Below are 26440 nucleotides of genomic sequence, written 5' to 3'. Positions count from 1 at the left end.
TACCTCCATTTTTTCTCCAAAGAATGGTATACAATTGGATTTCCAGCAACTTATTTTTGAAAAGTTCCCAACTTTCCTACCCGCCCTTTGACCTGAGGATTTTGACCTGTGAGATCCCACCTAGTCCTTCTCTAAACTGGTTGAAATTGTCTCCCCTGAAATTTAGTTTGCATGTATATTATATAAAATATTTATTTATATTTATATTTTAAAAATTGTCTTTTCATGACAAAAGAAGTAGTGAGAGAATGCTGAAGGGCTGCATAAGCAAGAGGATGTCTGAACCCACCCATAAAATGAAATAATTGAAATGAGGCAGCAGGGTAATTGACCAATCAAAGTTCTGCCCAAGAGCACCCAAATGTACAGTTTGAACCCTGTATTGGTCTATGACTGAAATAAGTATGATGATGATGAGTTTGAACCCTGGGATGATACATTTTGCCCAGAAGTGTTTCCCTGAGTGGAGGATGTAGACCTATTAGTAATCCCTCCACATCCATCGCTGAAACAAATGCTCCTCTGGAAGTGAACTCCTAATTAACTTTTAATATGCTTTAATTAAACTTTTCCATAGCACTCACATAAATATTTTAAACATTTGTAATTCGTTTTTTTTAACCACAATATTCAGGGTAGGTCATAAATGCTTAAAAGAAATATGATGAAGTCCCTTTAAAATAATAATAATAATAATTCCAAAGAAATGTATAACTGATAGTCTTTAACTTCTATATTTCTTAAAGGTTTGCCTCAGTAGGACAGATTTGTCTTTGTGTCAGGATGATAATGTGGGGAAAGAGTGGAATGCAAATATTTTGAAGGGAAGGAGCTCCAAAGTCCTAATGCACTATATCATATTCCCTTGGCTTCTTTTTTTTTTAAATAGTAATCATATTGAAAATTACAATTACAAAGATAAAAACTAATACAAACTTTAAAAAAACCCAGAAAGCATAAGAAGAAAAAATAGAAAGTGCAGAAAAGAAAAAAAATAGAAAGAAAAATAGAAAAGAAAGAAAACATAAGACTATAGTAAAGAAAAAGAAAAGAAATATATAAAGAAATAATTTCCCCCTTCATCATAACAAGTATAAACAATTTTAGTAACTTATTACCTTCTCTTAAAATATAAATGATCTCTTCTTCCCATATCCCATCTCTTATCTATAAACAAATCCTTTGTTTCAGTCCTGATCAGAAGAAGTCCACTAAGGGTTATTAGAGATAACAACATCTATTTTAAGCTTGATCAAATAAACCAACTTTATATTCCTTCCTTTTACTTTTAACAATCTTGATCTTTATTCCCTTCAAATAATGTCCTAGAACTTGATTTCTTTTCATTTTTACATTGTCCCTTCTCACAAAATTCTTCAAAGCTTCAACAAACCTCTTTTGTAAATCCAGTGTAGGAAAATTATCCAAGTCACTCTCTTGGTTAGTCATTTGTATATCCCTTTTAATTATTAAGACATCAGTCAGTTTCTCTTGTATGTCCAGGGTAGCATTTTTTTCCATATCATTCTTGTAGCCTGTCATTTTTAAATCCACTTTCAGAGCAGTCTCAGTCTTGTCTGGTAAAACTTGTTCCTCTTCCACAACATCTTTTAAACACAGTCTATCTATAGAGGCAGACACTCTTAAAATTAACTTCTGGATCGATTGTTCAAAAATATCCTTCAGTATGTCCAATATTAAAATATTTTGCTCCATTCTGTATTAAGTCTGTAAGTCAAATTTAAGTGTTCTTCTCCTTTAATTGTAATCTTTAGTTCCTTCTGGTTTCCTCTAGTGTCCAACCTTCAAAGTCTCATCCTATCATGTTTTTTTATAAAGAGAATTCAAAATAAAGCATTTTCCCATGGGAAGGATTCTAATTAATTCCAAAATCTTATTTCAAATCCATTTGGACCCTTAGTCTGTTTGTATCTTTCCAAAATCAAAGTTCTGATCACCCTTTTGCTGTTTATTCCAAAAAATATATTTTTTTTTAAGTCCTTATATTTGTATTTAAAACCTGTTTCACTAAGGACTGAAGGAAACTCACCCGATGCTGTAAAACTTGTCAATCCAAAGGTTCCTAATAGCTGAAAAGCAGTTTATAAGCAATTTTCAAAAGTGATTAGAAAAGGAAGTATGCGAACTCAGTATCCTTTTGAAGGCACCAACTGTGGTTTGAGCAAGATGGCTATTTCCTTATCTCCCAAATGCCCCGGAGACCACTGTCTCCAGTTTCCTCACAAGGGGCAGCTGTCTGGAGCACATCAAGTTTTCTCCTCATCTGTAGAGGAATTATTGAAGAGCCAGTCTACTTGCCAGCTCTTCATTCCACCGCTGTCATCAGCTCTGCCATTTCTTCTCCGGAAGGCCTCCCCTGGCTTCTGATAATGTGGGCCTATAGGCTGTAAACCTAGTTTAAAGGTTGATAATTACATGGGATGATATAGGTGATTAAAAATTTGTGCCTCTTGCCTATACAACAATTCAGGCCTCAGAGGCACATGGGAGAGGCAAGCAGAAAGAGAGGGATAAATTCCAGATTGAGAGGGTTCTGGGCCAAGTATTAAGGGAGGAGGGAGAGATCCTTCTTAAGAGTCTAGAAACTTAAGAGGGGTGGTCGGCTTGGGTTGAATGCGCCTGAGGAAAACAACTGAGGCAATATTATTGCTCATGCTTAAGGATGTAGATGAAAATATGTTTTTGTGTACAGGTAAGTCATGATTAGTGCGAATTTGAATAATGCAATATTCGATTTAGTGAAATTGTAAACTGATACCAAGTCATGTTTAATATGATTCAAAATTCAGTCAATGCAAGGCTACCGTATGTGCAATTGAAGCTAGTGCATGCACAGTTGTGGTTGTGGTTTTAGATGCTGCCTGAATCTGTGGTAGAATTTTTTTGTTTGGATTTTGCTTTCTAAAACTAATTTCTGACTTTGTTAATCATACATCTATATACTACTAAAACTCTTATTGTGTTTATCTGTTGTCTGTTTGTACCCTCAAGTTAGCCAAAATAGTGCATTATATCGCAACAATTTTTGAAGCTAGGTACCTAAAATCTGCTAACTTAAAAAAATCCAGGGCCCATTACTTCTGTTTCCACGATGTTCAGACCAGTTTTATTTGCAAAGTTGTGGCTGTTGCAGCATCCTTGCAGTCACATGATCGTGATTTCCAACGCTCCCTGCCAGCTTCCCACAAGCAAAGTCAGTGGGGAAGCCAGCAGGAAGTCAGAAGTCGCTCCCACTCCCACAGCCTTTTTGTCCACCTGTGGCCATTCTGTCTATCTGTTTAGATAAGTAAATATTGACTTAGTGAAGTTCATTTGCCACTACAATTTTTCTATTTATGATATATACTCTTCTTAGATGATCATGGGACCATCCAGCATTGGGATAAAAAAAATATGATCAGCCTAAAATTTAATGTTCATTTTGGTCACATCAGACTGCACTATCTTTCTCTCAAAGGATGACTCAATGGGTCATAGGGTTGTCTAGTTGAAATTATGTATAAGTATATTCTTTTTATCCTTTACCATAATATTTCATTAATATGCATATAAAAAATTATGTTTAAAATTTTTCATTGCCTAATTCCATTAAGCTGGAACCAATTACCACATTTTCCATAGACATATCACTTTGAATAGTGCACATTCAAATAATGCGATCATTTCATGAGATTCATTAACCACACTAATCGAGACCTACCTGTATTCGTAAAAGATACCCAGATCTCCTAAGGTCTTAGGAAATTGGATGGAGCCAATGAGAATTAAAAAAAAAACAAGCAGAATTTGAATGGTGGCTCGCTAGGCTAGGCGCTCTGTAAAAGAGGGAAAAACAGAGAGCTGGTACTGGAAATCACAGGAGAGAGAGAGAATGTCAGCCCTTCAAGGTGGTCCAGATAAGAAACCAACACCATGAATACTACCTTTATTGTAAGGTTACAGTAACAGAATCTTGCAGGTCTGAAAGCACTTCTCCCCTCCCCTCCCTTGCCTTTACTTTCCAGGGAACTAGGGAGGGTCCCTTCTGAGACACTTTCCACACCTCCATTCCTTCTGTGGGCTGAGATGTCTTTTATCTGACCGTTGCCCAAGCTGCAGCTCTTCCTCCTCCTGTCTCTCAAGGATATTCCCACAGATCATTACAGAGAGAGATTTCAGTGTGAAAAGCTTTTTCACTAAGCTGCCATCCCAGGGTCCCTTAGCTATTGCTGAACTATCTTGTGTATAGGCTGGATATGCAACTGCAACAAACTGAGTTTAAATCAAAACAATGTGCACCTGTGATGTCATGCTGCAAACTCTGACCTTAGCTACTTGCCTCCCTGGGTCTGACACAAGTACATCTGTTTAGCATTGTGATGCACATTTTGTCACTTACCCTCTTGTTCCTCCTTGAGAACACCTCTGGGTAATAGATATGGCCAGGAAGGAGACAGAAATGTCATAAACAGGGATACTGAAAGGCATAGGATCAGAGAGCATCAAGGCTGCTCACAGCGTTTGTAGGATGCACAACACCAAACAGGCAAAGAGTTAGCTCTCCAGTCTTCCCAGGGCAGGAGAAGGGATCAGAAATTCTGCTGAATGCCTTCATTTTGGACAGAATCATGACAACCTCCACATACTGGAGATTAACTATCTGCAAAAGGGGTCTTGCTATATGTAGCTAGGTTTCCCACTGCAAAGGTTGGTCTTCCAGCACAGGACGTGAGCAGCTGGGAGATGCAGCAGTGGCTGAAACAGTGAGCTGAGCTAGCTAATTCATATCATTCTCACTGTGTGAGGGAACAGACCTATTTCTGCATGCCACTAATGACTAAATTATCAATGCAATTAATATACATACTGCAGTGTCTCTATCTCTAACAAGAAATGGAACAACCAGCCTCATAAGGGGCTGAAACAAAGGGATTCTAAAGAATTTGAACTGTCCTCCTGTTGGTTTCATTACAGGCAAGGTCTTTATTTAGTGAGAAACTCCAATTACAATAATGAAGTCTTTCTTTCACCTGATCTCTAACTGGCTGTAAAAAGCCGCTTTGAATTTTTAAAAAGGCAGTTTTGGAGGTTTCATAAGGAAGGAATCCCCCTCCCCCAAATGGTAGTCATCTCTCCTTTCCATTTCCTTTAGGCTCTAAGCTGGGATTGCATTAAGACAGGACTTTTAACCATGATCTGTTGAAGTTACTGGCCTGGTTCATAATGGTAAACCATAATGGATAGGTCCATACATCATCGTAAGCCAAAAGCAACCAAGCTACATGGATTAACAGTAGGGGAGACTCTGGTCTGAATTTTGTTTGTCTGTCTGTAAGGTGTTGAAAGCCCCTCTCGTTTTATTGCAGAAGACCGCTACCTCATCAATCCCCAGGTATCTGAAGATCAGGGGTCTGATTCCAGATCTCCTTACAGTTAGGCAATATCCTTTTCCTTTGACCCTTAAATAACCACATGGTCTTTTTACTTCAGATCATTTCTAGTTTTTTCCCAGAGGATAAAGAAGAGAATGAGAACAAGCTGCCCTCGGGTTTCCTGTTCAAGGTAAGTAGCAGCAATCAAATAGCTGGCTTTTAGGCTTTCCCAGTTAAAGCGTAATGAGTCATAAAAACCTAGGCCTGGATTAAGGGAGGGTGTTAATCCCAAACCTCGACTGTTAAGGCCTGTGTTGACCTTTTTTTTTTTTAACTTTAAATATTCTTTTTAGCCTTTTCTGTGCTATTGAATGGGCGGGGGCGGATGGATGGATGGATAGCTGAGTTGCTCATTCGAAGCTGCATTGTTTTATTATTTTCACACGTTATGTTCCAGGCTCAAGCAACCCAGGCTCATACTTCAGAGGATGACAGCCATCTTCAGTTTGAAGAAGGAGATATAATACTTGTGATATCAGACATACAAGCAGAGGTAACACTGGGGACTTATTGGGCATGACAATTTGAAATGCATTTGGCAAATGAGGCTCTATCTTAGAGGTGGGTGTCCCATAGTTCTCCCATGTAGTATTGAACTACTACTCCCAGCAGATCCAGCCAGCATGGTCAAATCCCTCCGCAGCTCCTAGACTGGATTGATAGACATACGTATTATATTTATATGTTGTATTTCCTCTGACAACGTTTCCCACTCCCCTTCGATCCTCATGAGGTTGGTTATGCTGAGAACCAGTGCCTGGCTCAAAAACATCCAGTGACCTTCCAGGCCAAATGAAGACTTAGGATTCTGCAGTCCTAACACAGCACTCATAGCAATCTTTTTTCTGCCAGTCTGGTGAAACCAAATTCTGAGTAAACACTATTATGGTCTCGTAAGGTAGTAAATTACTATCAGCTGTCCTGACAGGTTCTGATCAAGATGCATCGTGTTCTACTCTGCCCACTGATTTGTCACATTCTGCCCGGATGCAACTCCCATCTAACAGATTCTGATAGCTTCCTGCCTGATCCACCAGCTACACCCTCTCAAGCCCAGAAAGTTTTTTTTTTTTTAATCAAATGTTGGCAACTTTGACCCCATAGCTCTTGAAAGCAATGAGTTATGAGTTGAAACTCATGGTCCTTGGGCCACGTGCAACCCTCCAAAGAATTTTCTGCAGTTTGCAACAATGCTTTCTAGGCACGGAGGACACTGTGCAGCAAAGCCAGGGTGTTGAATACTACATAGGCACAGGATGGTTCATGGTAAGGGCTCCAGGAAGAGGAGCAACACGACAGGGATAACTGTACAACTTCCTTGGCCCAACTGGGAAAATCTCCCACCAACACTGGAGCTTGAGTGACTAGGCTGCACAGGTGATGCCCATAGGCTTCTCACACAGAACAGCACTATCCTCTGGGAATCCCCACCTGTAGAGGACACAGGTAATGGCCTTTAAAGACAGGAGGAGGAGCTGCTACCAAGGCAACAGTCAGATAAGAGGGGCTTGAACCCAGGCCAAAAAAATAACTTGAGAAAACATCTCAGAGGGGGAAGCACATCCAGACTTGCAAGATTCTGTTACTACAGCTGTTTTATTTTTTTAGATTTTTTTAAATCCCACCTTTCTTATTTTTTTATAAATAACTCAAGGCAGTGACCATACTTAATACTCCTTCCTCCTCCTATTTTCCCCACAACAACAGCCCTGTGAGGTGAGTTGGGCTGAGAGAGAGGGACTGACCCAAAGCCACCCAGCTGGCTTTCATGCCTAAGGCAGGGCTAGAACTCACCGTCTCCTGCTTTCTAGCCTGGTGCCTTCACCACTAGACCAAAGAAGTCCTGACTTATATGGCACTGGTTTCTTATTCTACCTGGTTGGGCTGACACCACCTGCTGATGCACTCTGTAGCAGGTGCTGCTTCTGAGGTGATGCCTGAGCTTCTGAGCAGGGGCAGTGGGGAGGCAACACTTGGCCAAGGAAGATGGACCATGGGGCTGGGCTGCCCGAGGGAGGGAAAGCGGTATTATTGAAAAGGAAGACCAGACCTGGTTGCTCTGCATGAGGGTCTCTCTGCCTGGCAAGGAGTGAGGAAGAGATGCGCACACGCTGGATTTTTCTGCTAGGAAGGGAGGACTTTGCCCAGTACAAGAGAAGGGAAAGCCAGTGAGGAAAACAGCAAAGTAAAGCCAGGTCTCTCTGCTCAGCAACAAGAGAGAGGAAAAAGAAAAGCAAGATTTGGGCAGCTCTTGGTAGGACAGGATATGATATTGAAAAAAATACAGTATGTATCAACCCAGTAACAAAAGCAAATTGAAAAATGCTGTCAGCTATGAAATGGCTGCCTTGATCATTTTTTTTAAAAAAAGTATTTAATACATTTGTGTTTAACAGCATAGAGTAATAATACCCTTTGTCTGTAACTCATCGGGGACTTTTATATTAATGTACAAAAAGGTTTCAGTGTTGTGGCCCTTGGGCTAATGAACTAGTCCTCATGCACACTCATGACAGTTTTGAGTCTGAAACTCCTGATCCAGAACAATTCAGGAAGGGCAGTCACTGCACTGAACTACAGCAGGCAAAGAGGTTAGGGAGTGCTGAGTAAAGGAAGAGAGAGGAAAAGGAAGCACCCTTTGAGGAGGTGATTTCTTGGTCTGGTGCACAGTTTGGGGTGATGTATGCCTTGTCTTCTTCAAGAGCCTTGAACCCTGGGCCTTCTCCTCCTTGCAAACCAGGACCTCTGTTTGACAAAAGATAAGGTGTAATTTGGAGTGACTTGTTATGCAAATGACGTAGCCCTGCTGAAAATGCCCTGCTGCTTAGAGAGTGTACAGAGCTGCTATTTCTGTTGCCACAGTGCTTTAGGTCTATTTACTTCTCTCTCGTTGTATGTCTGCATCTTTCATATACAGCCACAGCCTTCCATTAATCATTAACTCTCTCAGTCTCCCTTCAGTAGAAACAACACTGATCAGTCCCTTCCTACAAAAGTATTAGTGTGTGTGTGCGCATGTGTGTGTGTGAGATACATATATATGAGAGCCAGTTTGGTGTAGTGGTGAAGGCACCAGGCTAGAAACTGGGTGACCATGAGTTCTAGTCTCACCTGAGGCCCAAAGCCAGCTGGGGGACCTTGGGCCAGTCCTTCTCTCTCAGCCCTAGGAAGGAGGCAAGGGCAAATCACTTGTGAAAAACCTTGCCAAGAAAGTTGCAGGGACTAGTCCAGGCAATTGTCAGGAATCAACATTGACTTGAAGGCACAAATATATATAGGCAAATTAGCAATTTTAGATATGTGGAAGCCCTTATAGACATTGCCCTGTTAGTATAATGATGGCCATCACTTGTCCTACGACTGGCATCTTTGGACTTGTTTTCTATGCACAAGGACTCAAGTCACCTTTCTAATTTCTCAGTTATAACAAATAGGGTTTGTGCTTATGGGAAAGCTCTGGCTGATGTTTTTGTTTTTGTTTTTTTCTAGGAAAAAGGATTTTGGATGGGAGTAAAGGAAAGCGACTGGAAGGAAAACCAAGACATGCCACAGAAAGGCATTTTCCCCCAAGTCCTCATCAGATCTGTCCCTTTGAAATAAGCTCAAAAGTTGAGGCAGCCACAGAATGAAGGAAGAAAGAAAGGGAAAGCCACTTTTCCAAAATCTGGTTTTCTGGGCTCATTACTGAAACTTTCTTTTCCTTCAGCCCAGCTGCCTCCTGCCAGTATAATACCATGCGGATGGCAATATTTATGATATACTGTATGTACCTTTGAATAATTTGGATTCCATTTACTGTAGGTCAACAACTGGCAGCCTTTGGGAGAAATCCGTCTCTCTGAGGGCCTCTGCTTGGCCCTTTAAGTACTTTTCTGAAATGGAACCTCACCACAGAGTCATATTACAGAAGGTCTACTTTGCAGGAGTTTGGGCCCATCCCCCCCTACTGTCTTCTCAGAGAAGTTCTCTATTGAAACTAGTTGCTGACTCAGTAGCAATCTAAATGAGATTTCCTTGCATTCATCTTCTGGAAAATAATATGATTAATAACTGCAGTTCAGTCCTGCTTTTCTAATATAAGTTAAAGGATAATTCAGAGAGTGAGAAGCCTAAGAAGGATGATTAACTTCTGTTTTGAAAGGATGAGAGGGAGGAGAAACCTAAGGAAGCTTTACGTGATGAGATGATCGCTTTGGATAGGGAATTCACACATTAAAGTTCATATATAAAACATATTGCATAGAAAAAACATATATATCAAGAAAAAGACTCCTTCCCCAGCATGTAATTTTGTGTGTGCAAAGACTTTTCTCCCATCTATGGGGAATCACTAATGCCATTTGTCTATTCGTAGTTTGAAGCAGTTTGTTATGGAACAATCTTACTGCTTTTTTTGCTTTTTGTATATATGAATCTTGAGTCAGGAGCTGGCATTAATTAATGAAATAGAGGGTGTTTATGAACTCTTTTGAATCCTGGAACTGCCTCCCATGCTCAACTGCTTCTGGGCTCTTCCCTGTTCCTCCGAGATGGTCCATTTTGTCATGTTGTCAAGCACATTGTAGTCTCTTTTCTGTTATATCAGACCGCAGTTCTAACCAGATATGTCTGGTTTGAGCCCCTATAAACAAGGCATTAGGGATTACAGCTCTCACTTGTTGCTTGCTTGAAGCATTTTATTATGATCGTGGGTGGTAATTATTGATTGACCTATCTCCTCCAGCGTGATCACTCAGATACCTTTCTATGTATTGTAAATATATGTGTATCTGTAGAAGTTTATATAAATTTAGTTCTTTTCTAACACATAATAAAGTATGTCTGCATTTCAAATTCAAACGCATCTGATTCCTTCAACCTGGTGCTCTATGTATCTTTCAAAGTACAATTGCTTGTAGGCTTGAGGGGATGCTAGGTTGGGGAAGGCTAATCTCACCCATAATACACCTGAGGAACATTTTTGGTGCAGAAATGCTGCACGGTCCCCAAAACTTTAGCAGCTCACTATTATGTATGTCCCACTGACCACAAATTACGTAACTCCAGAAAAAACAGTGGTTTGGGGATATATAAGCTGTACTGAATCTCCCCCCTCCCCCCCCCAATCTTTTCTTTTGGGAAAAATCAGCTTTGAATACGTAAAGTGACTCCTACTGAACCAAACTGTCCTGTGTTATTATTAAGTGACCCAAGACTATTGTGGGCCTTGTCTTCCTGGCTGCCTCTCTCATCAGCATTGCAAAGAGTTAAGGAATAAGCATTCTGATGACTCTGCTGTTTATTATCAACGTAGTGAAACTGGAAAGGTGAGATGGGCAGGGGAACGCCTTAGCCTACTCACTAGAAAGCTAGAAGGCAGCCACAGGAGGAAACTGGAATGAGAAGAAATATCCATGCTAGCTGGAACCGGGCAAGAAATTCAGCAAATTTGTCAAGCCAATATTATTTCCCCCCCACCAAGGAGTGCTTCAATCAGGTAAGAACTGGTTAAGGAAGGAGCTTGTTTTTTTAATTCCAGGATTAAATGAAAATAACATTATTTCTACATCTGGGATAGAGTAAATGGTCTGGACTAGGTTACCACATAAATAGAACTAGTGCTGCTCCCGAGCATGCCAGCAAGAATGTAAGACAGATGCACCATTAGCTTCCTTATACAGCGTGCTATTCATCGACCCTCCCCAATCTTGTTCTTGTCCATAGTTTTTCAACTAAAGTTCCCATAAGGCCCAGCCACTTAAGTGTTGGCATACACTTTTGATGAAAAGGGGGTGAGCAGAAAGCTTTGAAACCTGTAGAGATAAAATATGAGTGAGGGCTTTGATGCAAAGCTTTTTCTCTTTTTCTTTCATTAGAATTGCTTTTTGATATGGCGGGGTGGCGATAGGGGAGTCTAGAAAAAAACCAAGCAATTTAGCCCTTTGCCATCAAATTCAACGTTCATAATTGCGTACTATACTCCCCAAATCTGGTATCCATCAATGTGAATCATCTATATTTTGTCAGTTAATGAGAAACATAAACAGGAAGTCAGAAGCATAGAAGAATCACCATGACTGTTTCATTCTGCGGAATTGGCTTCACTTTTTTAAAGAAGTAGGTGCGTGAGGATACTTTTAATATGCAGCACACTTAATTTACATTGATCATTTTAGATCAATCCCTCCATCATTTAAGTGATAAAAGAGTGCTGATCAAGTAAGTATATGATATCAGGGAGGCAGGAATAACTAATATATTTGTTCTCAAACTTGCACCATTATATCTGCAGAACTGAATTCCTACTTTCTTATAGTAGCCATGGAACAGATTATGTGCAGTTTTCTTTGCACAACTGTCTTCCTATCCACCGTATTTTTAAAGAATTCCCTTTCTTGAAAAACTACTTTGGGAAAGAACAATTGGAAACAAAGGAAGAGCAATGAGAAGAGATAAGCACTTTTGAGAGGAAGAGAGATGAATGATCAATTTATTAGTATGTTATTTGTAATGAATTGATATTGCCAGCATACTCAATGGTAAGGTGTACAACCTTCCCAGCTCTATTCACAAAGCTAATAAGGAGCTAATGAGCAAATCTGACAATCCTTTGATAAGATGTTTAGCAGAAACACATAGCATACTGTATATGGCTAGAAGGCAGCAGATAGGGAGCAATTTCTACACTGCAGGTGATGCTTGCTTTCCTTGGCTAATGTAATAGCTTCCTGCTTCTTTCACAATCACTAATATCTTTCATATTTTACTCTTTCATATTTTACTCCCAACAACTTCAGCAGAAAAACCAAAAGCTGCAACAAACATATATTTGATCAGTTTGATTCCCCCCCCCACAAAACTGTGTTAAGGGTACCAGAATTGCAAAAAAAATGGACAGCATTCAGATGACTACATGTGATTTGCATGTATCAATGATTTGTTGAAGCAGCCAAATAATGCTGTTCAAATTTTTCTTAGTGGATTGTGCTACTTGTCTATCTAGAATCTGGTTTCATCCAGTTGTTCAAAACAACAGTAAAGCACTTGGACACAAGCATATAACAAAATCATCATCATCATCATCATCATCATCATCATCATCATCATCATCATATTAAATAATTCAAACCAGGCTTGAAGTTTTGAGAGAGAAATCTGTTTTTTAAAACTTTCTTGAAGGCCTTGGATCAAAGGTATAAGAAAAGAAAACCACACGAAAAGACTCATAACTCAGAAAACTCTGCTGTTTCTCCCCCCCGATATTGATGTTCCAGCCAGCATGAGCAGAGACCTTGACGGTGACCCAAAGTACCTAAAATATGGGAGGAGGGAATGTTTTATATGCAGCTTGGAGATCCTGAATAAAAGGTGGAATATAAATCTTATAAATAATAACTAAAGGGTTAGGTGGGTGAAGGTGATTATTTTGTTAACCTATGGTGCTTCAGAGGAGGCTTTTATTGTACAATGGCTCTACTCAGACCATGAAATTCTACACACACACACACCAGAAAAAAAACAGTGATCATCATCTTCCATGTGTAATACTCCATATTTCCACACTGCTTCTTGCATCTTTTTTTCTTCTCAACACACACATACACACACATAATCTATGAAAGAAGAAAAGATGGAATAGTTGTGTGATGTAGTAATGGTAGGAGCCATCTGTCTGGAAGGACCTCCAATCCCAGACAGTTGAAGTCTGAAGGCCATAATTAGTTCTTTGAAACAGACCAAAACCAAATTGGTAAACAGTATTGTTGACACAAAGACATGCTATGTGTTCCTATTTTCTGTTCCTGTTGGCATTTGGGAAGTTGCTTTGTGGTCCAGTTAGAACTTCCAACTAGCTGTAGGAACCTCACATTAATCTAGTGCAGAGATAACAAAACAGGGTTAACCCACAATGTAGTGAAAGGAAGGAGCTGTTTCAAGTGGCATACTGGGATGTGGCATTAAATTGAGGCCAAGTTGTCCCTAAGGCACAAAGCTCTTCAGACTGCCCTATTTCCTTGTGTGTGTGCCTTCAAGTCAATGTTGCCTGCTGGTGACCACCTGGACAAGTCCCTGCAGTTTTCTTGGCAAGATTTCAGAAGTGGTTTGCCATTGCCTCCTTCCCAGGACTGAGAGAGAGGGACTGGTGCCTAAGGCGGGACTAGGACTCATGGTCTCCTGGTTTCCAGCCTGGTGCCTTAACCATTACACCAAACTGGCTCTCTCTTGTTTCCTTACCAGTTGCCTATGCAGGATATCCTGATATCCAGAAGGTAGCTGGTCCAGAGGCTTAATAGGAGGGGAGAATGGTAGGACTGGCAACATCTGGGGGGAGCACAGTCTCCTGTAGTCTTGAGTAGCAGGTCCTTTTCTACCTCTGGGAATGGCAGAGTGTTCTGCTTCTAGATGAGGCTCTAATTGCACAACCTCAATCACAAAAGAGGATGGGTAGGGTGGGTGAGTGTTTCCAAACATAATTTGTCTTCCATGTTTTTCTAGTCTTAACACAGAAATGTGGTAAGAATTATAACAGCACCACCCTTTGAGTAGCAGAACAGAGGACTCTGACTTTAGGTGTTTGTAATCCAGCAGCCGAAAGAGAATGGCAGCTGGCATATTAATCTTCACTGATAAAATATGTTACTTGTATTTTTACCAGACAGCCTGAAATCCAAGAGAACTGTAAAACTGTGTCTCTAATTCCTCAAAAGAGGTACAATTCTACCCAGGAGTGGCTTGATGGCACACAGAGAACTCCTCGTTTACCAAGCTGCATATCCAAATTAAATGCATACAAACATACATACCATCATGCTGTTAACTTTTGGGGTAAGCAGCTTTATGCAGACCACACAAAAGAAGTAAGAAATTGTAAGCCAAAAAAATTACAAGAACGCAAAAGAAATATGACAAAATCTACTTTACAACAACACAATTCATTCTGACTCTTCATATCTTTCTGTCTCTAAAACCACCCCTGCCTCCACCATCTCCATACACTTACATTTTGCTTTTTGTTCTTTATTCAGTATCCATTTTATGGCAACTTTCAATAACTCATCCAGATGTCCCTATATATAAATATTGATCCAAAGCCCAGCACTCTGTCTCAGTAATAATTGCATGTTAGTTTGCTTTTCAAAACATAACATTATTGTTATACATATGCATGTTGTCCACTTGCATGATTCTATAGCTTAAAACCAGTGAGAACTGCTTTGGGGAATGCTAAGAACATCACTGGCTGAAAATTAGAACTGTGGATAAGAATAAAGGGAAATGTATATGTAATCAAAAAAGAATAACTACTGTAAGTTGCACTGCGGTTTTTCTCAGACTGGAGTGTAATTTCTTACTAGGTGATGGGAGTTGTATTTGCAACAGTATGACTTCAATATGACTCAAAGATGACATCATATATGTAAAAAGCAACTAGTATTGTCCTGATTTTGGAGAGAAGGACATGAAGATTAAATGAGCATAATACACACTGGTAAGTTCAGATACAATGATGGCATCAACTGTCAACCCAAGAATAGCCCATCTCCTTTCAGTCATCATTGCTGCAATTTCAGAGGTTAAAGAGGCCCAAGAGATGCTTGCATCTTGGATTAGCCATCATTTTATGATCATAAGTTATAGGTGAGAGGGTGGCATCAGTTCTAAAACCGGAAAGGTCATTTTCCCTATGAATGTGATTACCTAAGAATAAATTATCTTTTCTCAACATGAAACATCTTGATTATATGCCTTACATGTAAGTTGTGGAATATTACAGACCAACTTGCTTTTGTTTTCTTTTATTGATACCTAATCCTTCACTCCATTTTAAGAATATTTTAGATTTGTTCGTTGGACTTCAATGCATACAGCATTGTTTATTTCTCAAGGATTCATGGCCACCATCCTTCTATGTTGTTCATTTAATAAAACAGCCAGGGCTGCACTAGCTCAGGGGTGATGAAAAATGTCTATGTTACCTTCTAGATAAAAAGGAGTGGCAAATCTTACCAATCTAGGGAGTAAACAGAGGAGTGGTGTCAATAGCCAACAAGGAAGAAGCACTACACCCTGATCCAACCACAAAGCCAGAGGGTGCCTTCTTCATGAAGATAAAAAATTCATTGGTGGCTTTATTTAACTACAGTCAGGAACGGCATGGTTAAGTGGGCACGTATTTTTATAATTTATGGATATGACTTTTAGCACTATAGAAATTCTTGGAGAGTCTTCATATGGGCTTCTGAACCTTTTGCTAACCACTTTCACAAATACGGTAGCTTGTGGAGGTTGCACTCATTTATTACTGTATTAGTAAGTTTAAACCATCCCTCAATCGTATCCTCATGGTGGTTTACGAAATGAATAAAACAACTAAAATGTAAATAAAAAGCATTTAAGTATTTAAAGGCATACAGCTATTTTTTTAAAGCACAGCACTGTTTAAACTGCATCTCAAATACCTCAGAAAATAAAAATGGTTTTCCATGCCAAAATGACCATTAAGGAGATGTGTCGCAGACCATTCTGGGGTAAGCGTGGTTGTTAGCGCTGGATAAAATTTTCAAGAGGAAAGAGTATGACACGAGTCCACACACTCACCCTCTCGAATATATTGTTTTAAAAAGTGATGAGTTTCAAGACCCACATTTGGGAATGCCTTTTGAAAATGTATCATGGGAAGTAATCATTAGCCTGGAGAAACAATGAATGGAGGGCAGCTCATCTTGCCGCTCCAGATCCCATTTGACACGCGATTCCTTTTCCGAGCGTGCTGCTTCAAACTAGTTCCCCTTCCAAGCTTTCCTGCGGTATGTTATGAGATTGGTTCATGCTAATAAAGTGTTGTTGTGCAGCTATTGTCGTGACACACCAAGGACAGTGCATTTCCTACTGCTTTGCAGCAGAGGCCGGACGCTCAAGCTCTCCAGTCCTCCAGTTCCTGACTTCCTGCCCTTCTCTCTCCTAGGCCGAGACCAGAAGGTGTGGCCTCCGGTGCACGTTTGCCCAGCTAGTCAAGGCCTTGGATGGGGCCTGACGGGGGCCCTCTGCGGCTCTGAGCTTCTTCGGGGGAGCGAAACCGAGACAAGGAGGTGAGGGGGGCTTCCTCCTCCCACGGCCCCTGCTGCTCTTCTCTGCCTTCTCCTCCCACCAAACCGAATCTGACCACCATTGAACCAAAACAGCCTTGCAGAGGCCCAGAGGCTGGGACAGGCAGCGTCTTACGTGCCTCTGCCCTCCCTGCAGAGTTTATTATAGGTTGGAATCACACAACCCATTGAACTAGGGCGGTGGTTGCCTTTGCACAACTTGCCAAGTGCACGTGGTTTAGCACGCGGGGCAAATCTAGCCCATGGAGTTAGTTGAGTGCCTAGGGTTGTGTACAAGCTCAGACAGCGGGCTAAGTGCATAACCCAGTTAAACCCAGACGTAGTCAATCCGCAAACACTTAGCTCCCTTTTGCTTGCTGCCTCTGGAACTGAGGTTCCCTCACCCCCTACAAATACAGTGACCATACGCCCTTTATTATAAAGGACAGTCCTTTCTTTCAGAAAGCCGTCCTTCAGATTTATTTAATTTCATTATTTATTTTCTTGGTTTCGCTCTTGTATTTTCTTTTGTAAAGCAAAGTTAGGAACACAATTTTTTTTTTTTTGGTTACCCTTATGAACCTCTTTCAGATTTGCCCCTTTTTCAGGTTTGTCCTTTTCAAGAAAATATGGTCACTGTACTGTACCTAAAAAAGCAGTTAGCTTTGAAAGCTTGACTTCTTCGCTTGTAGTTAGTTCCCTTTTCCCCGTCGAATATACGGGGTGAGCTAAACCCAGTAACCCACTCCGAATTTTAAGTCTGGACAAAAATCTGTCACTGTCAATTGTCACTATTACAGAATTCCTGGAACTGACAGTTGGATTTTTCTGTAGGGGTTCTAGTCGTTCTATGAGTCAACTGCCTTCTGCCGTCTTTCCTGATCTTCACCATTTAGCCTTTACCTTTGGACTAACTGCTTCTTACCGTCACGTTCCTAGTCTTATCTCAGAACTGTCCCATCTCTTAATTTTTCTACTGTGCAGTTCCCCGTCTGATCATCTTTTTATCTCTTTATACCACACATTTCTCACACTTGTTTTTCTGTGATCTTTGAGTCTATAGATGTTGACGCATTTGATTTTCTTTTTTCTTTTAGAAATGTTAGTCCCCTTCCTCAACTCTTTATGGTGATAACCAACCCCTTGGCTTGTTTGTTCTATTATCCCAGCTCTAAATGCATTACATGCAGGACTGCTTCTGAAAATAATTCTGAAGTCTCAGTCAGAACAGGATGCAGCAGTCAAGAGACATGACTGCTCCGGGTTGCTCTGATAACGCGCCAGTTTTAAAAGAACTTCACACGCTGTAGTCCCTGTTCAGATGCGCTGATACTTGCTTTTAACCAGTCCTCTCCTTCCTCCCTTTTTGTAAAGAACCTCAAAGTCACAGATAAAACTGCACTGCTAATAATTGTTTAACATTTTAATGAGTAGTAAGCTCCTTGGGGGTGTACTCCTTAGTAAGCCTGTTTAGAAATTCAGTCGGTATTACTTAACAGTTCTAGTCCTGCTTTAGGCATGGAAGCCAGCTGGGTTATTTTGGGCCAGTCAGTCTGTCTCAGCCGTAGGAAAAAGACACCGGCAAGCCACTTTTGAAAAATGTTGCCAAGAAAACTACAGAACTGACCTGATGGCCTGTAATAAGGTCCATGGGGTATACTTTTTAGTAAGCCTGTTTAAAAACGCAAACAGTATTTCTTATTAGAGTTACCAGTCTGTAATTGATATGTAAGAGAAGAAGGAAGAAGAAGAGGAAGAAGAAAAGGAGGAAGAGGAGGACAAAGCTATTCATAATATCAGCTTGCACAGCGTGATCAACAGTAAAGACGAACTGGTAAATTTCTGTTAATAGTATTATCTAGAAATCATCCATTTTGGTTTTCTTTGTTTTGGTTTTCTCAGCTTCAAAAAATTCTACAGTTTTAAAAGTCAGGACAGTCTAAGGAAGAAGGGTAATGCCATGGCAGCTATTCCAGCACCATCACCAGCCACAGGTAAGTGCACTCAGGAATAAGGGGATGATACGATAGAAAGGTTTTTTTAGAGAAAGGAAAACTTGCTACAGGTATTATAATTTGTCATTGTATGGGGTGGAGAATAGGCTTCTTTGCAAAATGATGGGTGTGGAAAATTATTTTCCCTGTGGCCCCCTCATTTCAGCAGTTCAGAGTCTTTTATTATTAAGAACCTGTGGATAGGGATTTAAAAATATATGTACAATATCTAACAAATATATAGCCACTTTATAACAAATTATTAGGTGGAAGGGGAGAAGGTGGTTATCTTCTTTCACTGTTGAATCAAGAGGTGGAGGTGGTGGTAGAGAAACAAAAGAGAAAGTCCTCAGGAGACCTCTTTCTTCCAGTTGGGCCCACATAGACAATTAAACCCATACTTGGGTTTAAACATGGTTTGCTGAATAAATCATAAACCATAATGTAATATGTAACCCTAACCTATAAAGCAAGGTTCTATTCCATTAGATGTTGTTTGTAATAAGATATTTTTATAATGAAAGATAAAATATAACTTGCAAATCCAAAGCAATTTATGTACCATTTTCAGGTTAAATAAAATCGTCCTCTAGCTTTAATTTTCTTTATTTGCAACTGCAAATAAAGCTATGTGAGTGGTAATATAAATATTGCAGATTATAAGAGAGCAAGCTACAGATGTTCTCAGTTGGTGTCCTGCCCAACATTCTTCTAGCCCAGTGGATAAAGAAACATTTCCCTGGAGCTGGAATTCAATTAACTCTAACCCTAAAGCTTGTGAAGATGTGCAGATAAAAAACTGGTTAAATATTAGAAGGTTAGCGTATCTCCCATTATAATAATCAGAGTCCATAGTCAGAAAGCTTAACTCTGTCAAGGCCTGACCTTAACTAAAGAAACCCAGTCCCAACATGAGCCCGATTACCTCTACTGAGCAATGAACAACGAAGTTTAGACGAATGGCATGTCCACCATCCTTTAAGAAGAGAACGATATAGCTATATTTGCCATGATGGAAAGGGATGGAAATCCTTCTTCAGGTCTAGGGACTGCTGCTTTTTTGTAGGCAGGAAGTGCTAAGGTTTATCCTATAAATATATGCTGAACTTTTTTTTCAATTCACCTAAGTTTGCTTAAGTCCTAATGTTTACTCCACAAAGAAGGCACGCCACTGTTTTCTCCACAAACATTCTCAATGCAGGCTACATCAAATGAGCAGGGTTGTGTGTGTGTGTTTTAAAGAAAACCTGGCTTTCTCAGAATCTGAATTCAGAAAAGTGAATGCTAAAGTATTTAGAGAGATTGATATATTCAGCTCTGCAATATTCCTCAAATTTGTGAATTGTAGATGATGAGATAGCACAGAAACTATGGAGTATAAGCCATATGATTTTGATACACGCATTCATAGGCATATGTGCAAGGAGAGGGCAAACAATATTGCATGTGTCATGATATCAGCACCCAAAAGTCATAAATTACATTCTGTGGACATTTTGGGATATGCAGAATGATGCGAGTAATTGTGTAATTCACAATATTTGCACAATGTCATCATGACACTTAGTGCATGGTTTTGTTACCAATGTGGCTTCCACCCAAAACCCAAATCAAGGAAGCTATATTACGTCTTAGTGTAAATTGTGAGCCCACCCTCTTGCCCAAGTTATAAGAATGTAGGTGTCTCTGTGTGTAAAAATATTTGTAGAAATGCTTCAGCTTTGTTTCTGGCCAATTTCCTTCCTCTTTTATCATTTTGAAAACATAGGGAAGCGGTGTTCCTCTGCTGCTGAAACAGCCATGGAATGGAAGGGAGAACTACCCTACATTGACTGTAGCCCATTTAGCTGGTATTTCTTCTGTTCCCATGAACCTGTATAAGCGCTAGGTTTGATTCACACATAAATTATTAGGTATCACCTGCTATAGTGAGCCATGATTTTAATCATGGTTTTCTGACTGAGCCAAAATAGGCTATGTTCATAAAAAGCTTGGTTTGCAAATCACAGCAGCTGTTAGGACAAAATGCTAAAATGGAAACCAAATAAATCAAATAATGGCTCAGTGCAGCATTTCTCAGTCTTTTCAACTTTAAGATGAGTGGACTTCAACTCCTAGAATTCCCCAGCCAGCCATGCTGGCTGGAGAATTCTGGGAGTTGAAGTCCACACATCTTAAAGTCGCTGAGGTTGAGAAACACTGGCTTAGTGCAATGTGCAAATCTAGTCACTAGTTCACTGTTGATTTATATAAGACAATTACTCCAGCACTGGGACAATCCATAGCTAGCCAGTGCATCAGTTTTCCATTTCTTCTTGCGCTGCAATACCATGCAAACCTCAGAACTGTGTCACAGCATTCCTGGAACGATACTAGAATGCCATTCTCCGTTCATTTGTGGTACCATCCATGATGAAGTAGTGCATGACCCCAAGAGCTAATATCTCTGAGCCCATTCCAAATGTGAATTGAGAAGTGACATTGTTGCATGCTTTTTTTTTCTGCCTCTGTTAGATAGGTGATTATGGAGCAAATCTATCTATGTGGTTGCTAACAGTCAACACTGACTTGATGGCACATAGTCAGATAGGTGAGAGGCAGTCTGTACATGCATTAATATATGGAGGTAAAGGTCTGAGATAGTTGAATTAATAATACTGCAAGTACAAGATGATATTTTTTTCCTACTGATTTTTTAAAATCTATCCCATAAGTAAAAATGCAACATAAGCATCCAGGAGAAAGGATATAGTCCAACCAGAGCCATTCTGTTGTCAAGCCTGGCATCAGTTGAAGAACTCCAGGCAGCTGTTGGCATTCCAGGACTCAAGTTGGTTGGTTGTTGGTTTTCTAGGGGTATATGCCATTCTAGTCATAACTGTCTCTGAGCGGCTTATATATTTGAGGGCAATATTAAGATTAAAAATGTAATTAACCAAAAAAACCCATAGTAGTATAACCCAATTTCAACTGCATCAGACTCTGAAGGCTTGCTGAAAAAGCCAAGTCTTGATCACTTTTGAAAGTCCCAAAGAGCAGCAGATGATTTGATCTTCTAAGATATTCTATCTAGAGAAAGGAGAAAGTGACTGAGATGCCATGACTCCGAGGTCCCTGCTGATAGGACTCCTTAGAGAGGGGAAGCTTTCTCTTTGTGATCCTTAAGATACCCTGGTCCTGAGACATGTAGGGCTTTAAAGGTGACAACCAGCATCTTTAGAAGAGAATATGTGTAGCTCAGGGTTGAACTGCGGAGTCCTTGGGGTTCTCTGAGCTTTGTTGTTTTTACCTAGCCGGATAACAAAACATTTGCAAGAAAACAACCAAGCTCAGAGAACCACAAGGACTCCACAATCAGCACCTTGAATTGCACCCAGAAGCAAAATGGTAACCAGTGCAGTTCTTGCAGCATTGGTGGTACATGGGCAAATTGACTGGGGTGGGAGCTGTGAGTCCAAGAAGAACCAGATTATGAACCAGTTCTACACAGTTCACACTCACATTGCCTTTCAAACTAATGTTTGTTAAACAACCTACAGTGTTCCAGCCCATACATTATGCTAAGTCTTGAACCATGGTGTACCAGTTATAATGGGCAGGTTCATATTTTGCAGTAAGCCAAACCATGCAAACCACATCAAGATTCAGTGCATTGAATGAATCTGTTTCAAGAGGTTCAACTGTTGATTACTGTCATAAGGTTTCTGCACTGGGAATCTGGGCCTGTGAGCTTCTTTCAACTTCCCAGATGGGGGTCTTTTGAGATATGTTTTGTGAACTAGCCACTGTGGTTTGTTAATCATAATTTATGGCTTAGCATGTTATGGGAACTCATTCAACCGTGGAACTATGGTTAAATAAGCCATAAACTCAGTTATAGTGTTACACCTGTACATAATGCAGTGTTTAAAATGTTGGCTTATGGCTGCATATGGCTGTCATGAGAAAAGCCTGTGATCAAATAATTCTCCAGTAAATACTTTTTAAGCCTGAAGTCATCTCTGCCTAATGACCTAGTTTCCTGTTTTGTTTGTAGAACAAAATATTAAATAGAGATATCCCTTTTGTAATCTATACAGTATTGTGGTAATATAGCCCATTCTATAACCCAGGCCGCTAATTCCTCAGTATATTGCATATATAGACAAACACAGTCAGCCTGAGGATCATGCCTACCACTAGCCATCCCTCTGCTCCTTCTCTGGAGATTAGCTATAATAATTTGAAACAAATGTCAGAGAGTATGTTACAGCACTTTGAAAGGCACCAAAAGTTATCATTCCTATCATTTGTTTCTCTGCTAATATATGCAACATAAATTGTGAGCTTTGCAAGCATAGGAAACACATCTGTTCATTCAGCCTTTTTTTTTTCTTTTGGCCTCTCCTCTGACTCTGTTTAACTTATTCCAAATAGTTACTGAATGAACTGGCTGTAATGTCACAGAATATTTGCAATCATTCTAATGTCTCAGGAAAAGTTCAGAGTTCTTCAAGGACAGCAGAGCCTATTTATTGGGAAATAAGTGTCTCTTAAACAACCTAGAAACTAACTTTACATATCACGCTGAACCATTGTTGGCATAACCATTGTTTACTGAATAACCTAAAATTAAATGGATTCACACAACATGCTAAGCTAAAACCAAACTACATTATTGCTTAGCGTGTGATGCCAAATTAAGTTTGGTTACAAGACAAACTTTAAGTCAAAATGTGGTTTGCTTGTTTGTATTGTTTTAAACCCGGTCAATGTGGTTTATAAACTATGGGTTATAGCTTAAATTGGGTATAAACCTGGCTATTTGTTCTAGCAAAAAAAAAAAAACATGGTTAAACAAATGTTGTCTTAACATGTTATGCATATAACTAAATATAAGTCTAAACACTGTGTACTGTTAAACAGATGTTCATTTCTGCACAAGTGGAAATGCTGGATAACCTGGAAAGAGCGCTTTGCGAGGGACAGGAACAAAAGGCAGAATTCCACACATCAGGTTTAGCTAACCAGGCAAATCTATAGATTGCTGTCCTGCATACTATTTTTGTTTGTGCCTACTGATGGTTTTGATTGGATGGACAGAGTATAAATCAGTGCTTCATAAATATAATCCAATATTGCAGCAGGGGAAAGGAAAAAAGGGTGAGATGTGTACATGGTCCAATCCCTTGGAAGAGCCCACAGTTTGGAGGGAAAAGGTCTTTATCTGTGGCCTGAAAAACATTGGTCTGGCTCAGAGGCCCTTACTCACGGAAGATCCCTAGACCCTTGTAAAGAGTTTGGCTCCCAAAAATAGTTCTAAGTAACTGGCACATTTTAGAAATCTTTAGAAACGAGCTGCTGGCAGAACATTTGTTCCTGCTGGCAATTCCACTGTTGTACATAATTAGATATTCACTGAGTAAGCCTGATTACCTAAGTCCTGAAAACACTACAGAACAGACCTGTTTCTGCCTTGTAACTGGAGCCAAAGGTTGAAGGCTTTTATTGAGCAACTCTTCCATCAGCTTCAGTGGCACTTTTCTTCCACTTGCATTTTGGCCTTGGGTGCCAGTTATTTCATCAAAAGTACTTGTCCCTAATCATTTTAAGCTTTTGCTGTGCAATTGTTAATGCATATTATGCCTTCAGCATTTCATCTTACGTAGCAAATGCATTTTTCTTGTGGAAAAGGAATCCGTGTGCATGTGCATGTTGTAGGATGCACGCATGCATGCTTCTGGAAGACTCAGTATATTTATTAGTATATTTACTCCCACCCCTTCCCCAAGGATAGCATAGCCCCTTCCTGGTCTTCTTGTCAGGATAACAACTCTGGGAAGTAGGTTAGACTGAAGGGGGAAAAAATGGCTTTTGCAAGGCCATTCCTCCCCCCGATTTTCATCATGGAAGGGAATTTGAATCTGGATTTTCTGGTCCAAATCAAGTTTTCCAACTGCTGCTATATTGACATCTCCCTCTTTTCTCCTCCATGAAGGGGTGCTGACCAGTCCATTTATGAAGAAGATGAGCACACCTACATCACAAGAGGATGCCAATATGGCCGTTATAGGAGGTATTAGGGATATCTTTCCAGAACTAACCAGGGACTAACAGAACTAACACTCCAACACTAATGGAAAGCCAGTAACACAGACTGCAGGTGGTAGACAGGCCAGTGTATCCTATGTATTAGAGCCCTCTGGATGTACTCCTAGATCAGACCTGCATCTCTTTGACACGAGGGCAGGTATTTTTTTCAGCCAACAGCTGCACTTTATGTATATATACGAGTACATACATGTAGGTACACATACAGGCACACTGTGAATGCTTTTGGACATCTAAAGGCAAGGGAATGATGCTGATCTTGTTCATCACTTGAGGCTAGCTAAGCACACTTTATTTCCTGATAGGAACCTGCAGGGTGTTATGCCATTCATTTTTGGCAGGGTGCCCCTGCATTTGGTGGTCATGATCCTAGGAGTAGTGGCAGCTTCCATCCTGGCTCTACACTTTTTTTAAAAAGCCGCACTGGTATCCTCCGAGTTCTGTGTTCAAAGGCAGGCCTCTACCTCCTGGGTATATGTTGCCTATTTTGACTCAAAGGAAATGGGAAAGCACTGTGCAGGAGAATAAAACCCTTAACCACTGTTAACATTAGCTGCTCTAACTCTAACAAACTAACTCTAGATTTTACTTTCAAATTTGTTACCTTAACACCAGCAAACATAATGGTAGATAAAATGGTAAAGGGAAGGAGGGATCTGTGTTACAGAGAAACAAGCTGGTGAGAGAGCAGCTTGTTCCCAAGCTAACGATAACTGAGAGCTTGGTTTGTTAGATCTGCTCAAAAACTATCTGTTCTAAACGGTTTCCTTTCTCTATTTTGTTTCAAGCTGTTATCGCCGTGGTTTTTCTCACTCTCCTTTCAGTCTTCGTGCTAATTGTTATTTACCTGTACAAGAATAAAGGCAGCTATCACACTTATGAACAACCTGAAGCAGATCCAGAGGGATCAGTCCAAATGGAAGACTTCCCCTATAAACATGAAAAAGAAGAATATTTCATATAGAAGATACCAGACTGCTGCCATGTTTTGGACTGTCATATCTTAAATAAACAAAGGTATTAGGTTTGTCATTCTTTTAATCAAGGAATTAAAGCTGTATTATTAAATTTTGTTTGTATACTTGTGGAGCTCAGGCTTAAATAGAGCAGTGAAATGGAAGTTACAAACCTTGACAGCAGCACACAGTCTGCCTATTTATGGACTGCAGTAATGCAACCCTGAGATAGGAAAACGTGAGATTACAATGCAGAGATCTTGTGGTCATCACTCTGTCCAATTCTAAGTACTTAAAATTAGAATAGCCACACTATTAGAGGATCTACCACCTCTGAACCCCAGATAATTGGCTATCTGGTATAGGAAAGAAAATGCCAGGGTGAGGAATGACCTAATTGTCAGCTATTTTTACATTTCTCCACCTGTACAGCAAAAATAAAACCCATGTCAATCCAAATGTATACTTCACATGTAAAACTGCTTCTCTGCTGTTATAAGCCTCCACACACGGAAGTGAGGCTTCAAAACTTCTAATGCCATGTGAAACTGCTCTACAGGTGCTGGTTTCAGCTGAGCAAACCTACTCCCAAACTCCAAGGAATGAGCTGCCTTGCATCTTTCTGAACCCTCTTACTATGAGTATTTCTCACACTTTCTTTAATGGCTCTTTTATTCATTCTACTCCAGCAATAAGCCTAGAATCTCTGCACATCAAGCCTTTGGTTCTGTGAAGAAACATTTGCATTCACATTTTTAAACACATGCTTTACACTCTAAGGGAAATACCTAAACTTCCAGTATATCAAAAGGAACGGTAATGAAATAACTTGTATGGTAATGCATTGTATGAGGGCAAATATTGTCATAGGTGCAGAAAGTGAGAGGAAGAATTTGATATAT

The 26440-nt window shown here is 40.0% G+C and overlaps 2 protein-coding genes across 3 annotated transcripts in view; both read left to right on the top strand.

The window, feature by feature from the left end:
* The window catches only part of BIN2 (bridging integrator 2), a 33655-nt gene extending 23402 nt beyond the window's left edge, over window positions 1-10253 (top strand). The window contains exons 11-13 of the mRNA XM_007420730.4: window positions 5491-5562; window positions 5830-5925; window positions 8922-10253. Coding sequence (XP_007420792.2) covers window positions 5491-5562; window positions 5830-5925; window positions 8922-9032 — 279 coding nt within the window. The 3' untranslated portion in view covers window positions 9033-10253. The remainder of the gene's footprint in view (window positions 1-5490; window positions 5563-5829; window positions 5926-8921) is intronic.
* Window positions 10254-10756: 503 nt separating this feature from the next.
* Window positions 10757-26001, top strand: SMAGP (small cell adhesion glycoprotein). 2 transcript variants are annotated; one of them, XM_025167149.2, is made up of 6 exons: window positions 10757-10908; window positions 16378-16501; window positions 18401-18492; window positions 20261-20342; window positions 24470-24547; window positions 25371-26001. In XM_025167149.2, the coding sequence occupies exons 3-6, from the start codon at window positions 18454-18456 to the stop codon at window positions 25544-25546; spliced, it is 375 nt and encodes a 124-aa protein (XP_025022917.1). In that variant the 5' UTR covers window positions 10757-10908; window positions 16378-16501; window positions 18401-18453; the 3' UTR covers window positions 25547-26001. The 2 variants fall into 2 exon arrangements, with proteins under 2 accessions (XP_025022917.1, XP_007420790.1); XM_007420728.4 differs by lacking the exon at window positions 20261-20342.
* The last annotated feature ends 439 nt before the right edge of the window (window positions 26002-26440 follow it).

The sequence above is a fragment of the Python bivittatus genome, unplaced genomic scaffold (assembly GCF_059951505.1).
Source record: "Python bivittatus isolate LINGU-HERP-01145 unplaced genomic scaffold, Pbiv_v1 ctg000220_np1212, whole genome shotgun sequence".
Classification (NCBI taxonomy): Eukaryota; Metazoa; Chordata; class Lepidosauria; order Squamata; family Pythonidae; genus Python; species Python bivittatus.
This window is presented reverse-complemented; position numbering and strand designations above follow the sequence as displayed.

Excerpts from the sequence above, each read along its gene's own strand:
- SMAGP (XM_025167149.2), top strand. The coding sequence starts at position 18,454 with ATGCCATGGCAGCTATTCCAGCACCATCACCAGCCACAG. Across the intron at positions 20,343-24,469 it reads GACTGTAGCCCATTTAGCTG|GGGTGCTGACCAGTCCATTT; the intron begins GTATTTCTTCTG and ends TCCTCCATGAAG. Across the intron at positions 24,548-25,370 it reads CAATATGGCCGTTATAGGAG|CTGTTATCGCCGTGGTTTTT; the intron begins GTATTAGGGATA and ends TTTTGTTTCAAG.